Below are 16436 nucleotides of genomic sequence, written 5' to 3' on the forward strand. Positions count from 1 at the left end.
TCATTTTCAGGTGTTATCATTGACTAATATTTCAATTTTTGCTGCATCTCTCTTTTTCAGTCTTCATTGTAATATCACTGCTTTTCCTCTTGTTCTTTTACATCCTTGTGATAAATGAGAAATACGTTTTGGTTCTTAACTGCATAAAATGCACTTTTTAGTCTTCTCCTGACCGCATGACGCATTAATAGCCAGCCATCTTCTGACCATGAGTCTTCATACAACTGTGTAAAAATAATGCAATAATGCCAGAATTACCACGTAGCTGCTGTTCCACATTTTTTCTAGCCTCTAGTAGATGGTTAATGAATATGTAAGTTATAGTTAAAGTTTGCCAGGTGGCAAGACAGATGATCAGAACAGACAGAGTTAGGAAAGAAGTCACATTTAGTCATGTTTTTTCTTATTATTCCTTTAATTCCTGGGTAGAACCAGACTGTTGGCCAGACAATACCGGCAGCTCATTCCTCAAACTTTCCCAGGTAATTCCCAGGCAAGTTAAATTAAGTGAGAAAATCAATTACCACTGAATGATTCTTCTCTCTAGAGGTAAAAAATATGCAGGGGAAACTTTGCTTCTTGCCGAGGGACAAAATTACCCTTACAAATGTCTATTTTTATGTTGTGAGAAAGACAGAAAGATGAAACACTTGAAGAATATTAACATTTAATCACTAAGGTATTCCTCAGTTGACCCATACAGAGCAATTGTATGAATGCAAGCTAATGTTTCCTTTAATTTTAATCAAATAATAGAGTTTCCTCTTGGACTGGCTTGAACCAATGTTATCTTTAGGACAATAATTTATAGACTATTACATGCTGTAGATAACTGTTCCCTGGTCATGTTTCTGCATCTGAGTAACTGGACATTCCCATCCAACAAGGACCTCTGTCCAAGCTAGTTTGACCGAGGTGGGCCTTAGGTTTCACTACCGTCAAAAGAGGTGCCTCGTGGTGCTTGATTTCCACATTTGCTGTTAAGTAAAAACAACTTAAATGAATAATCTTTTATGTCCGGTTTGAAAATGTTAATATGGTGCTCAGGTCATTTTCCAACATGTGTACAGGACTGAGAGAGGGAGAGGTGAACTATCATGCTGAATCTGCACCCTGCACTCTCTGCCCAAGGAAACCCAACACTGCAGGCCACTGAGACCAATCCTAAGAATGCCAAACACTCAGCATTACATATTCTTACGATTTTGTGGGTTCTCAGCATGGCAGCGTGATATTAACAGTTGCAGGTTTCAACATGAACCTATTAAGAAATCTCATAACTCTCTCACGGCCGCTGGCCATCTTGTTTATCTTGAAATAAGAGAAGGAAACTCGCCTTGATTGCTACACTCTCAGCTCCTTTAATCTGTTTGACACCACCAGTGATCATGGCTGTGGCAAACTTTCTGACAAGCTGAATTGATTTCAGTCAGTCTGAAATGGCTTATTGGCCACCATTGGATGTGCAGGAATGTAATTCCAATGAATGACATGGATTATTAACTTCAGACAGATTATGTTCCTGTGGGAAACTCATCAACTGTAAATAAAATGCTGCACCAAATGCCGCTGGAAATGCACCACTTTTGGCAAAGGGTTGAAAAAAAAAAAAAACCTAATCATCCAAACTTGTGAAACTCATGAGCTTGTGATGGCTTTCATGAATAAGTTAGATCAAGTCAGTGTGGTGAGTGTGTCGCTTTTTTAATAAACATAAAAATGTAAACATGTACAGAGAATATACAGAATACACATCTTCGTAGGTTCAAGTGATCAACACATTTGACAACCATTTACCAGTGAATATACAACTACTGAGGCCGTACTTGCTCATGCTGAATGCAGACTAAAATGGTTTGAGATGAATTTCAATAGGCAGCAGCCCCTCATTAAAACTTTATCCCTTATAATCAGCGTGCAAGTGTCTGCGTTGTCGCCCTTTTCACATCTTTGTCTTTAGGAACAGTGCCATCTGCTGTTAACAGAGGTAGAGGGGAGGGACCACACACGTGCACACACTCACACAGAGAATGATCCTTGCTACAACTCACTGCAATGCAGTATAAAAACACCTGCATGTAGCCCATTTCAGCAGCAATGCCATTAGTCTTTAGGATGAGTACAGCCAAGTACATATCACTTCTCTCTGGAGGACCCAGCCCTCAAATATGAAGACTATTACCCAAGGGATTACACTGCTAAATCTCATATGACGGCTGAACTGTGTGCTCATCCATCATGGCTAACATTCAACAGATGAAATATCATGTCAACAGAGAACTCATACATTAAAGTTAAAAATAAGATCTGTGATGGTTTTTTTTTTATATATATACACATAATGAGAATACTGTTCTTATATTAATCTGTAGGGAAATGTGTGGATAATATCACAAATGTCACATTTAGCATGGTTCATAACTCTGCTACTCCAACTTCATCACTTCAGTAAACAATACTTGTTTTCACATTCACATCATCTGCTTGGTTGGTGACATTTTCACTGTGAACCAGGTAAACGAAAGAACTTCAAACTGGAATACTTGTATTGAGAACTAGTATTCATAATGTGTGTGGCTTTGAAAGGTGCAAAAATAACAAGGCTCATCAACTGCATGAAAATGTCCCTTCTCATCTAAAATCCTTTTTGCACCTCTACTATTATGTGCTAAAAACTCATCACAACATTTTGACCCCAATTTTCACCCATCTGTAATTAATGTAATTTTAGCGAGTGAATGGGGCATAGGTGCTGCCTCACAAAAACAAGAAATATAACTGGTCACTGCTGTTACAGCGTACGTGCCTCTGCTTGTCTGAATGCCACATGGATGCAAAGCAGCGGATCCATCAGTGCTTTGAGGTGAGAGTTAGGGTGGAGGAGACGCGGAAGATCTGAGGCAGCATGTTGCTCAACTGGTAGAACATCTCCTCTGAGATACTCTGTCAATATGACGAGACACACAAAGAGACAGGCAGGATTAGTGAGCAACAAGGGACTGAGATTTCTGCAGCACCAATGTCAAAAAAAAAAAAAAAAAAAAAAAAAAAAATACATCTGCACTGTTTGTGTACAGCCAGGTGTTAGCAGCCCCCGCAGTGCCCTTTGGTTCTACATCTCAGGGTCTTTTTCTCCTGAGGGAACAGGAGTCAAAATGCTGAAATGATGTCAGCTCTGGCAGCTGTGACTTTGACGGGGCGGAACATACCGTGTCAGTCTAAGCATCGCCACCCGTTAAATAAGAATGTTAAGAATGTTAAGTATTAATCTTTAAGCAGAAACAAAGTCTTACTCACATCACTCAACCACACACACACCCACAGTTTATATTTATAGCTCCCGTGTCTGTTTGAGGTGTAGAAAACAATGTAGTTTCAGTAGATGCTATTTTGAATGGTGTTTGAGCACGTAGCTGACAGGAAGCCACTACAGATGGAGGCCTTTGATGCTTCTGCTTTTAGCATCTTAAACTGTCAACATGAGATCCTGCTATAGGCTCCGCTGCCTTCCTGACAAACTACAAAAGCAATAGGTGTACAACACCCGGCTAAGCCCAAAATAAAATAACAGTCATGCTTCATCCAGCAATGTGGTCACAATTACTCAGAAATATGACAGGAAACCTTGTTACCTCCACTTTTACCTGTAGACCAATATCATCTTATTTACATTATATATTAAAACACAACATTAGACTTGGATTTCCAAGTAAATTCAACATTGCACCTCAGTCTCCGGACTTTCCTTTATATAAGCAGTGGTCAACAGAACCTAAAGCTCTATAAATTTATGATTTATCACACACTTTTCAAGCAGTCTTACTTCTCCGCCTGCATTCAAAGGTGTGCCTTTTGTGATGCTGTGTACATGTGAGGCATTAGATGTACATTTCTGTTGAATTTAACATAATGCTTTGCTGGCGGGCAATTACTCAAAGGGTGACCGTGCGTCACCTTAGCTATTAAAGCTATTAAACCATAAATATAGGCAGCACATTCTGTTCTCACCTTTGGCACGAGAAACTGAACTGTGCGTGATATACCTCCATCCCAAGAGGCCATCTCCATCATGAAGCCTGCAAATGAAACAGATTGAAGGTAGCAGCATCTTCCATTGTTAAATGTCAATTTATAATGGTCAGTGCATTCGAAAAATTATTATATAATGTGTTGTTTCCTAAGTATGTTAGTTTGTGCACCCGCATTCCTTCAACTGGCCTTGTCTACTTTTGTTTTGGATTGTGATTTTCAACATTTTCCAGATGTCATAAATGCTTCCAGTACATTTAGGTAGAAGAGAAGTGGCCAGAGGCTAAGACAAAGGCACAGTGAGAGCACATTACATCTTTGATCTGCATTGCACTACGGTATAATTACAGTACTGTCTGTGGACACACTGACAGCACTGTCTGCCTCTTTAAAGAAGGATTTCAGCTCAAAAACAATCTGCTGCTCCTTGACTTTGAGGAAATGTACACAAGACTTGTGCAGGTTTGGGCAGTTATATAGCAAAGTAGTAAGAAAACAACTTGGGCACAAGACGTAATGTTGCTGTTTTAACGGTGTTAATGTTTGTGCATCATGGGCCTATAAAGAACTAACTAACTTAATATCAAACTTTTACGTCACCTTTGACACATTTGAAAACCAGCTCAGCTCTTTTAAGACACCACGGGATGGTCATCTCCTGCGAAGAGATGAAAAGAGAAGAGAGAAGACTGAATCATTTTGTTGGTTTGGTTTTAAAAAAAATGTGCAGCAAAACTAGATGATAGCATGATAACATGTCAGACTGTTGGTGCAAAGACTGATTCAGGAAATGGCAAAGAAATAAAATTTCATTAAAAGGACAAGATGTTAAATTTTACAAAGTTCTCTTTTATAGACAACTTCATTAAAAAAGGAAATAAATGCTGTTATTATCATTACTTCCATTATTTATTGTCTATTTATCTACCTCTTTTGAACTTAGGTGTCCAAATGTTTTCCACAGGTAAAACAATTTGCTTATTAGTTTTTTTTTTAAATTATACACCTTACTCGCCTATTTGTTTACGTACTTACATACATTTCAAAATGAGTTTGTAGGGGTTTAAAACCTCTCCCATGATATAAATAGATATAATTAAATTTAATTATATCACATTCAAATGATTTGCTTATTTGTCTCTCCCACATTGAGCTGTTTTTTTCTGTTCTACTTTGTTAAAAACACAATGAAAACTGTGTGAAATATAAAAGAAAGGGCAATTTGTATTGGTGGTGTTGAGTCATATTAACAGTTAAAACTGTGGCACATTTAAAAAAAAATACACACAAACAATACACCTGTCTCACACTGCACAGTGTCTGAGTTTCACGCAGGTATATAAATTAGATACTAACACTAGATATTAGCTGAGTCAAACACAGTCTCTTGTCAGGTGCTCACGTCAACATTCAAAAATGAGGTTTAATAGATAAGAATCAGCATGTTTTTGCTTTTTGCATATGTTGCTTCTCATCATCATTTGGCTCCAGGCTGCTGGAGATACTCAGCAGATACTCACCTGTACCACCTACGCTCACAGTGAGGAGTGTTAGACACACACACACACACACACACACACACACACACACACACACACACACACGTAGCCTTTAACCTACTAGGAAATAGGGTGCTCCCATCCCAAGTCAACAAACTGGATTTATGAGCTGGAGCCACGGGTGTCAGCGAGGCCTTATGTTTAGGCCACTGCCAACTGTGTCACCCACAACAGGTTTAGATAAACTGCACTGGTTTGAGCAATGGCTCTTTGATGCATAAGCAACAAGATAGTATTGTTGCTACCAGGACAGTTAGTATTTTTGTTTTTCATTTTGAGTGAAGCAATTGAGGCAAGAAAAGGCATTTCATACAACCAGCAGTTGTCAAACTGTGTAAGAGTCACTGTCTGCAAACTTTCCCCCTAAATTGGTTAAAAGTGTTTTCAATTTCCTCTCGGAAAAATGTTTGAACATGTTTTTTTTTGTGTCACTGAACAATTCTTCTCTGTTCCTTTTTCCTCAAACTCCAAATGGGCTCAGAGGGAAAAAAAACACCAAAAATAAGAATAGAAAGCACAGCCCTTTGATCGCAGTCTGTAGTTCATGTTGTCGAACTATGCCAGTTGTTTTAGTGCCAAAACACAAGAATAGGCTTGTACAAACAGAAAAACATCTCCACTAAAAGCAGAGGACAGATGGAAAGTTTTGATGTGAAACCAGAAGCTATCAATTAAAGATCCTCTGGTTCCCGAGGCTTCAAATGTTCGAGGACTTTGGTTATGTAAACAAAGACTCTTGATTAGACATGAGAAGAAAAATTGCACTGGGCATGTTGTGGCACGAGTGCACTCCAGACAGTGGCTTGCTGAGAATTTACTTTCCACTTTATGGGATTATAAATTTATTATGATTTAATTTTCATTCAGTTTAAGAATTAGGAGCAGCCGTTCGGGTTGAAAGATAATCCCAATCACATTAGTTTTTAACAGAAACAAAATCCACCTTATGTTGACTGGATATTGACTTGAACTTCTCTGTAGTCTCCCCGACTGTGCGAGTAGACAGCTGCTACACACACTCTTGGGTACACGGTGAGCTACTACGTAAACAGACACGTTTATGACTCTCTGCTCTGCCCTTCTTGTTTTAAACCTGAGAAGTGTTAAGTCGTAGGATGAATTCACAGTCAGGGCCTGACGCGCTGCAGCTGAGGATGAAGTGCATAAACAAGCAGAGTGAAAGGGGAGAAACTGTCACTGTCACCATCCATTAGAACCACGGAAAGTTGTGTGGCCCTGCTGAGGTGTTTCTGAGCAACCCTCAATCCATATTAGCTCCTGGGAGTGAAACTGTTGTAGCTGAACGGAGCCTGGTCGCTGAACAAGAGCGTGCTGTTCACCCCAAAATGAAATTTAGCTAATACGTTTTTTTTTTTTAATTATTTTTTTTGACATTCTCACCTTTATCTTCACCTTAAATATGAGCAAAGAGAGAGGAATATGCAACTAATGCCCCAATGTATGCATCTTACCCACTAAGCCAGTGGATCCTACCTTTTTTCGTCTTATATAACCCCCTCCCTGGATAAACTGATGAACCCCTTCATCAACACCACCCGTCATGTTCCAAATGTGTTTAAGGTTGAGTTTCAAACAGGATATTACTCAACTGCTAATCATACAAAAATGTTTACAATGGTTGATGCTACAATATTTTTTTTCATACCATTGAATTGTCAGTGCTTAGGTTGGTTTGGTCAAGTTTGCATTCATATAACTGCAACTTGTAGTGAGGAGGTGGTAACTATTTATCCACTACTTTTTCAATTCCCTAAGTTCCCCGTTTCAACCATTTATCTATTTCTTTACCTAACTCACTATGAGCGAATTATTTCAACCATGTATCCATGACTTTTATAGCCTTTTCACCAATTACCCATTATCATTACCATTCCATTCATTTAGCTATGCACTTTAACCATTTATCCATTTCTATTCAGACTTCTCTGCTTGTTTGATAACTAGTTTTCATGCATTCAAGTAAATATATTTTATAAAATCAAATCTGACTTTCAATTTTTACAAAAACGTTGGGCTACTCCATGATCTTTTCACAAACGCTGACATCAGCAGAAACCTCCCCTCGGATGCCATGTACCCATAGTTTGGCTTCACTACACGAAGCAACCAGGACACCCCCCTAATTTGTGCCATTTCCTACTCACCTATGGTAAAGATTCACTGAAACTCACACGGCCACTAAACACGGAGATATTTGCCGGTCGTGGTTATACTGCAGCCCTTTCCAAATTTGTTTAAGTCAAGTGTTTGGTAGCCAAACAGTTGCTCTCTCCAACTCAAACATTTACCTTTTGTAAAGGTAATCTTTCTATGTTCTGTATTTTCTCCCCAACAATGCACCCTCTGGAGAAATCATTTGAACTTTATACACCGTTTTTGGAGCTGTACAAACATGCCTTGACTTGTTAACTTGTAGTTTGGGTGTTAGTTTGGGAGTGGGCTAAGATGGGACTGTGGGGCTAACTCACTGCATGGTTGTTAATCCTTGGACAAAAACACAGGGGCAAACACAGGAGGAAAAGTATAATTAAATGATCAGTTTGGGGTTAGTTCATCCATACATTGAACCGTTCGCAGTACTCCCACCTACTCTCACCTCTGACATGTCGTGGACCAGCAGCAGCGGGACGGTGACAGTGGTGATGTCATGTGTGCAGCACACCTTCAGGATGTTTCTCAAGCCCATTATGGCCGGGTCCCGTGCCGTGATGTTCCCTGAACGGACATTGTCGTCCACACACAGGTGGAAGACAACGTGGACCTCTGACAGGTTGGAGTGCCGTGAGATGTAGAACTCACCTGGAGGAAAAGAAGAAGCAGGAACAATGATGCGCCACGAGTGCGGTCTGAAAACGTCAGCACTGAGTAATGAGGGATCAATAAGTCAGGGATTTGTGCACGTTAAAAGGACATTGATAACCGTTACCTGGTAAAATGTTGGAGGGATTTCTTTCAACATTTTTGCTCTTATCATCACCTCCATTCCTTGGAATCTCTGTAAGGAAAGAAAAAATTACAACCACAACCAGTGTGCGATAGAAGTGATGAAAATAGCAAATAAGGACATTTAATGGTGACGGCAGCTAGACTTTCCTTGACAGGCTTGTAAGCCAGCCAGACTGTTTGTATACACAGCTCTACTCTACCAACCACTATGCTGTGATAAAGATCTGGACACAGTTTTTCGTCAACGTATCAGCAGTGATGTAAAGTGTCGTCTGTTTCCTGACCCTTTCGTACTGCTGGTATGTCACTGACATTCTCCACCTCTGTAAAAGCCCTGCACTCTTACAGTCATGTGAATATTTACACTCACCTTCAGTTCATTCTTTTAAAGAGAGAACATTTTACTCTCATGTTTCTGGTGTTAAAATAAGAGATAAACGTTTCTCTTGCTAAACAGCAAATCAGATAAAATAGAGATCAACCTCAAAGCGATAATAATCTGAATGATGAGAGAAAAGAAAACAACCACTTGTATGATACAAGTTGTATCAAGTGTCAGTGTAGTGCAGCTAAACAAGGCCATGAATAACATTAGTTCAGCTTTATGTACTGCATACATGGCTAAAAAAAAGCATCCTGCCTGCCTAGAATAATCAGTTTAATTCATTAGTGTCTGCCCAGGTCACTTGCAACACTTTTAATTTTCTGGTGAAATCAGTACATCCAGGATGAGAGTGGTTTGACCCTCAGCCTCACAAAACTTGTCGCTCTCTTTGCTAATTCTCCTCGAACGCCCTGTGTATGCTACAGCTGTGTATGCTACAAATCTAACCAGGCTGGTCTTTCTGCTTGCTGCTCCGCTGGGCTCTGGCATAGAGCACCACCTGCTGCACCTCCTCCAGCTGCTCCTCCAGACAGGGAAAGTGGAAGTCTGTGCACTCCTTCGCCACAGTTGCAAAGTCTAGAAGTCAGCACAAAAGGGGCCAAGAATTAAATTATGCACGGAAAAGAGCCTGGAACCGAATGAATATTGACACTGGTTAAAATCTATCCAGATCTTATCTCTGTGATTCTGCCTCCACGCTCCTACTTTCAAACAATCAATACATAGTTAAAGTTGAATGGAGTGCCTAGTCTTTAAACAAAACAGTTCAAGAAGTGTGAATAAATAGTGTTATTCTCCCAGTAAAGGTGACAGACAAACAGAGTGACTCATGGGTAAGTCCAAAGTAAAAACATTCACTGGTGCCAAAATATACCACAGAAATGATTGTGAAATGTGTAGAAATTACGATCATTTAACAGGAGGCTGCCAAAAAAAATATGGCTCATCCTTCCAAGAAACAAAACTATCAACTGCCCCAGTAAAAAAGAAAACAGATCTATGAAGATCACCAAATTATTACATTATATTACACTCAACATGTCCCCTGACCTCTCTTGATGCCACTGTAGGAGTTGACCCTGTTGTCAACCAACAGCACCAGACCACAGAGTGAGGATGAGTACAGTGACAGGGCCGTCTGGAGCCGCCGCAGCTTTGCTCCACCGCTGCCGTGCCGCCGGTGTTTACAGAAATCCAGCACGTCTGCCCGGACCAGTCGTAGGTTGTGCATCGTCTTCAGTTGTGCTCCTGATCAAAGAAATAGCATATACACAAATACACATGTTAAACCCATTACAGATAACATCTATACTACATTAAAATAAAAAACAGACTTAATAGTACCACGAATATGGGCCATGAGCCATCCCAATACGATGTATAAATGCTAGCAAAGAAGAGAATATTTGAAGTCAATACCTAGGTGTATGGTGAAGCTCTCCTCCAGCTGAGGCTGCTCCTCAAACATCCTGGCCCCAGAATCTGCAACCTCTGACAGCTGATTGGGCTGCATCTTGATCTCCTCACTGGAAATCAATCATGCAAACAAACCAGTAAAGACAGATATCAAATACAGCATGAATAACACATCTTCTATAGGCTCAAGAAAAAAACAGAATTAACCTCAGGAGTTTCATCCCAAGAGAAAAGAAGAAATTAAACCAGAGGAAAAATAAAGCAATGAATTCTGTTTACAGTTTTTCCTTTACGGGCTACACCTTTGACTAAAATTGCATATTTATAAAGTGTTCATAGTGCTATTGCAGAAATATTAAGTTCCTCCTACACATAACAAAATAATGATATTCATCATTAAGGAAAAAATGATGCAGGGTCAGCACACTGTCTGAGAAGCTCTCAGCATGCAGGTCCCGGTGGTGTTTGTGTTTTGATGGAAAAGCCAATATAAGCAGAGGGAGAGTGTAAGACCTGAATTTAAACCAGAACTCAACAGTACTACATTACTGTTAAGCCCTATTAGATGTTTTTCCACTTCTTTTCCCAAGTCGCCAGTCATAACTGACACTGCAAAGCTAAGCATCGATCGTGCTAAGACGAGTGTTTGACCTCTTGCAAATCACTTCAATTAATATGTAAATGTAGCCTGTGCCCCAGGAAGCCAGCAGAGATGTTGTGTTTTGGATTAGAACTGCCAGAGCAGCGCAGCTGTGGAGAGCCTGTAAGTGAAGGGTCAGACTGACTTCTAGCAATGATCCAGATGGAAAACAGACTTTTCCATTAACACAGATCACAGTGGACATTTCAGTATTTTGTTTAGTTTTTTTTTGAGTCAGTTGCTTTAGTTGATTCTACAACTCAGCTGTGTCTTAGCTTGTCTCGCTAGTTTTTGTCTTTTATTCTCCCTGTCGTACCTTTTATTATCACTCTACTTCTGTGGTTAATTACTGTACAAATAAACTTAAGGTAGCCCAGACAAGCCCAAGCCTCTGCACCTAAGGCTCACTGTCGGTGGATAAAGACGTGCTGCTCTGTTGCTGCCTTTCGACAATCCCACTTGGAGCTGCTGCATCTGCAGATTTCATTCATCCATGTCGGCACTGCAGCTTCTTTTTTTTTCCTTTCTAAAAAGAGTAAGCACCTGAGCACCTGACTCCAACATTCATTATCTTAAATCAACAATATTTGCTTTATGCTCAGATTTGAAAGACTAAGTGAGATTGACATAGAACTGAAAGTCCACAGACATTAGGGGTGTGTGTGTGTGTACACGTACAGACAGACAAACACAACATGTTCACAGACTCTTCTTCTGAGAGTATACACAAACACTTACAGACAAACTCACTTAATTTTGCTGCTGTTGTTGGATTTCTGCAGGTCCTGGTGCAGTTTGATGACCCACTCCTGGTACTCCTGCTTTTGAATGCAGGTAACTTGCTTCAGCTCACTGGCCCACTTGTTTTCTAGCACCTGTTTAAAGAAGACAGTGTCAAACAGTGATGAACTTATATCAGTGGAAAACATCACCCCCTGAACTATCAGCAGTCAAAAGATAACTTTGACTATGCACTTGGATGAAGGTTTTTAACGCTGCTGCAAGCTACAGAGCACTCTAACGTCTTTTTTTTACCTGCTGTGCATCAAAGTGCTGAGATGCCACTGCATTTACATCCTGGTCACTCAAAGTGTTCCCCAGCTCGTGCATCACTTTGTCCATTTCAGCTGCTTGTCTGTCAGACAGAAAAAATATTATATAAGAAATAAAAGTAAAGTGGAGACAGGGGTGAAGGCACTGAAAGACAAAGAAACATCTAAGAACACAATAGCATCCAACACTGTATAAATGACGAAATGCAGTCGTGGGTTATAGAATATTTTAGACCTGTTTGTTTCAATTCAAACTCTGGTGTATTTGCCCATTTGTGTGAAAGGTCTGGAACACTGTGAAACTTGTCAGTCAAACTCTGGTGCAGACTGTACAACTGACTTGACTGAGATCACCTGAAAAGGTGGGACTCAGTCCTCCAAGCAAACTCTGGTGCAGTTTGCGAATAGTGTGAATGCAAAGTAGACCAACCACCGGATATTATGGTTATGGATACGTGGTTTTAGTAGGCATGCTTAAAGCTCTTGGTTCGTTTATTTGAAGTCACACGCCGGACCAGAATAAAAAAAATCAACAAAATATAATTTTCCAATTTTTTTTCCTTGGTCTAGACCAAATTAACCACCTGAATTTACAAAGATTCCAGGCAATAATCCCTAATTCCCACCTCTCCTGAAGCTTCTTAATCTCCATGTCTCTCTCACTGATGAGCTCAGAGATGCTAACAAAGTAGTTGTGCTCCAGGTTGAGTAGAGTATCTGAGGCAGGGGAGTGGATCAGCTCGTGGTAAACATCAGCAAAGTCCTCATCCCAGCTGGGCTCTTCAGGCCGAGCATGTTCCAGTGTAGTCTGAAACAGTGACAGGGGGAAGACAATAACTACAACAAAAGGAAAGTTGGCGACAAGATTTTCTATTTCAAAGTGGTTACAAAAAGACAACAAGACGTTATCATGAGCTGCTGCACACACTGTGAGTTAAAAATGACCAGCGAGGAGCTGACGTACTGGAAAGGAGAGAAATAAAATGACAAATGTTCACTATGTTGAGAGGAAGACAAATGAGGAAGGCAATATGCAATGTAAACACATTTTAAAGGGTTTTGCAATAAACCAGGGCAGTTGATGATCCATAATTAGAAAAGCAACAGAACAGTATTCAGAATCTGAAACTCCTCTATTTATACAGGCTCAGGAATCTTCAGGCCACAAACATGATGGACACTGGAAAGCGTCCATGTGTATTTCTGTATGACTGCAGTAAAACGCTGAGAGGTAGCCAGTCCTACATGTCGTAAATGTCTAAGTGCAGTGGGCCAGAGGGGCTTCACAACATGAGCTGAGACAGCCACCGTCTTTTTATTAACGCCTGAGCAAGTAACAGCAGAGTCGGTGAGGTTTTGTGCAAAACCAAATTACTTTATTAACCATTTTTTAAAAAGAAATAAGAGACATTCACATTTTAAAGAAATGCACGAGTGAGCAGACCATACTTAATGAAATTAGAAAACCACAAGGGTCACTTGACGTCGCTAAACTTTTTGTCTTGCATTGATCCATAACATAAAAGTAATGACTCCAATCTCAAATATGTGAAACTGCCAACGCATATTGGGTCTCTGGGAAGAAATGCATCAAAGTGTAACCACAGACATTAAACACAGCATGTAGGCTTATGTAATGAGAGTATTTTTCTCCAGAACTTATTATCAACTTGCAGATGCCCTGCACTGCTCCTGTTTAAATTACTTTAATGACCCGTGACTACCCTGAAGTTAAGGACACTTCCCAAACACTCTGCTGCTCTACTGAGAAACACGGAGTAGTAGATATACGATCAGGGTGTGTTGAACAACCAGTGTCTGAAATCAACTTTCTGGAGAACCTGCCAAGAATAAAGCATGCTGCCCACATTATTAACAGACATTTTCACAGAAATATCTACCTACATAATTTCAGATGTTCATCCACAAGGAAAGTGTAGAGAACTTTAGATGCCACGTGGACTTGTATACATTTCTTAATAGTGATAAGCATGAACTGTGATAACTGAGATATTAAAATGTAACATGTCAAGTTCATTGATCAATTACAGGAAAACCAAAGGAACTGACTTTGAAAAACTTTAAGTGGATGATTTGTATCACTCAGTTGATGAGAGACTTTATTATATTTATTATTCTCCAAATTATCATTAATAATAAATATACTTCAGTCCACAACAGCCACAGCTTTGCTTAATGTCACAGTGACTGATTATAACAAAGTGATGCAAATCAATAAACAGATCTTCAGCTAACAGGAGCCACAGCCACCTTTTCAGTCATAAACGTGATGTATACAAACCCAGACGAATCCAAACACATACCATGATTCCAAATCTCCAAGTCAGGCACTTCCCATGATTATTGATATTGATATCGATATGTGAGAGTGTGGTATAACCAATTAATAGGCACAATAGCATAGTGAAAAGTGTGAATACCTCCACATAAGACCTGGACCATGCACTGGTGAGCTGGTTTACATCTATATCTCCGATGGTGAGTCTCTGCAGGGCCAGCTCCGCCTCTCTGTCATAATCCAGGATGGTCTCATTCTCAATGAAGCTGGAAAGTGAGGTTTTCAGCTCTATGGGAATAGATGCAAATACAGCAAAAACCATTCATTTACAAATTGTTTTCATTTCTGTGCAAGCCAAGAAGTACGCTGCAAAAATCAATGGTTGGATATATTCCATTCGCTTAGATTTCAAACTAACAGCATGCCTACTGGCAAAACTATCTCTTTCCCAGGAAGACATGTGGAGAGAAATTATTTCAGTTAAAAAAAAAAAACGAGCTGTGTAGATATGGATTACAAATTTTAGGAGGATGATACGGAGAAGGTAGTTGAGGACAGGAGATCCTGAACCAGTCCAAAAATACAATAATAATGATAATGGTCCTGTTGTTATTGCCTACATTCCTGTATAAAATGTGGTTTCTGGAATTTAAACCTTACCTTGATGACAGATGATGTTACATGTCTAAAACAAAATATGTTGTTCTAGAAGTCCCTATCAATTTTTCTGTATTAAGTACAAAGTTTTATTTATGTTCTCTTCTATTTATGGTACATTATACAGATTATACAGTGTATAGGGGGTATATTATAGGGTTACAGGGTATAGGGAGTACATGACAAGCTCAATTTCTTTTATTGAGAGTGGCAATCTCACCATTTTCTATATAGCAGGGTATTTTGTGAAGCAGCATCAGGCGTCCATGAAGGTCGCTGATGTTCTCCTCAACAGGGAACTTCAGAGGCACTTTGAGGACACAGTTGTGTTTTCCTGCCCTGAACTCGAACACAAACTCTTTCTCGGCAGCACTGCCCACTTTGCCTTTGTTCTTCTTCATGGTCACAGCTGAAAAATAGAAGGCAGCGGTGAAAGACTGGAAGTGATTTAAGCCACTGTGTAGACCTAATGCTCCATATCCAGTCCCTACCTGATCAAATCTGAGGGTCTAATGGGCCAGTACCAAACAAAGAACAGAAAAATATGCAAAGGCCTTTCATCAGCTTGGACATGCCCACAACACCTCTGCACTGGTTATCTTCTTATTTATGAAATTTCCTGTGTTAACCACTTAACAAGAAGCACATTGCAATACAGAACATACAGCACAAGCAACCCCCTGATGAACAGACTGTTAACAAGCGGGCTCCTTCTTTGCATTTGCTAAAATCAATAAGTTTAACAGCTGATTGTAATTGTCAGCTACATTTAGCCTGGTAGCGTCTACAGGGAATTAGCTCCACGGTAGCTAACAGCGCAGCTAACGTTTAGGGACCGGTCGAAAAAACAATAAAAGAGAAGTACTCTGACCCAGACATGTTCGGCTGGCTACAGGTTTTCGTTGTCTTTATGTGACAACATAAATCTGATAAGAGGGGGGGCTCACCTGAGTATGAATGAGCAGTATTTCATGTATTTCCTGTAGCGAGTCCGGCTCAGTCAGCTGACTGCTTCAGGGTTAGCAGCGTGACGGCAGAAGCACTTTCGTGTATTTCGTGGGTCCGGTTTTATTCTCCAATGTGCATCAGGACTGCTGTGATGAAGAAGTTTACAAATTATATATATTTTTTATTTATTTTTTTTTTTTTTATTAGGTTTTCTTCTCTTTTACGTAAAAAGCAGAATTACAGAACCACGAATCTATTGACGCTAAATCTTAATTTACGAGCGCGTTTTCCTTGGGCAATACCTCCCCCTGCTGGGTTGGTGGATAGTTTATACAAGACGCTTATTTATTACAATATTTTCACTGTTTTTATGTTAGAAGTTACATCAGACACACACACACAACACAAATACCACAATTCACAGGTGTTTGGTTGAGATCAAAATAAAGACCGAGTCGAAAATGGTTGTGAATAATAAGTATTA

General features: G+C 39.8%; 1 protein-coding gene across 2 annotated transcripts; it reads right to left on the reverse strand.

Annotated features, from left to right (window-relative positions):
* Positions 1-1687: 1687 nt before the first annotated feature.
* On the reverse strand, positions 1688-16089 carry ferry3 (FERRY endosomal RAB5 effector complex subunit 3). 2 transcript variants are annotated; one of them, XM_071458303.1, is made up of 14 exons: positions 15952-16089; positions 15225-15413; positions 14490-14635; positions 12675-12856; positions 12032-12131; positions 11747-11871; positions 10360-10466; positions 9991-10188; positions 9388-9516; positions 8536-8604; positions 8206-8408; positions 4630-4687; positions 4009-4076; positions 1688-2943 (listed from the first exon to the last, which is right to left on the reverse strand). In XM_071458303.1, exons 2-14 carry the CDS (start codon positions 15403-15405, stop codon positions 2851-2853), a joined length of 1659 nt encoding a protein of 552 aa, XP_071314404.1. In that variant the 5' UTR covers positions 15406-15413; positions 15952-16089; the 3' UTR covers positions 1688-2850. The 2 variants fall into 2 exon arrangements, with proteins under 2 accessions (XP_071314404.1, XP_071314414.1); XM_071458313.1 differs by lacking the exon at positions 15952-16089 and adding an exon at positions 15496-15626 and having other exon boundaries at positions 2709-2943.
* Between the last annotated feature and the right edge of the window lie 347 nt (positions 16090-16436).

The sequence above is a fragment of the Trachinotus anak genome, unplaced genomic scaffold (genome assembly GCF_046630095.1).
Source record: "Trachinotus anak isolate AG129_WGS33_773 ecotype Australia unplaced genomic scaffold, CSIRO_AGI_Tana_v1 ptg000002l, whole genome shotgun sequence".
Taxonomy (NCBI): domain Eukaryota; kingdom Metazoa; phylum Chordata; class Actinopteri; order Carangiformes; family Carangidae; genus Trachinotus; species Trachinotus anak.

Coding starts and splice junctions, on each gene's coding strand:
- ferry3 (XM_071458303.1), bottom strand. CDS start 15,405: ATGAAGAAGAACAAAGGCAAAGTGGGCAGTGCTGCCGAGAAAGAGTTT. Junction 14,636..15,224: donor ACCCTGCTATATAGAAAATG/GTGAGATTGCCA, acceptor CTATTCCCATAG/AGCTGAAAACCTCACTTTCC. Junction 9,517..9,990: donor CTACAGTGGCATCAAGAGAG/GTCAGGGGACAT, acceptor GCTGACTTCTAG/ACTTTGCAACTGTGGCGAAG.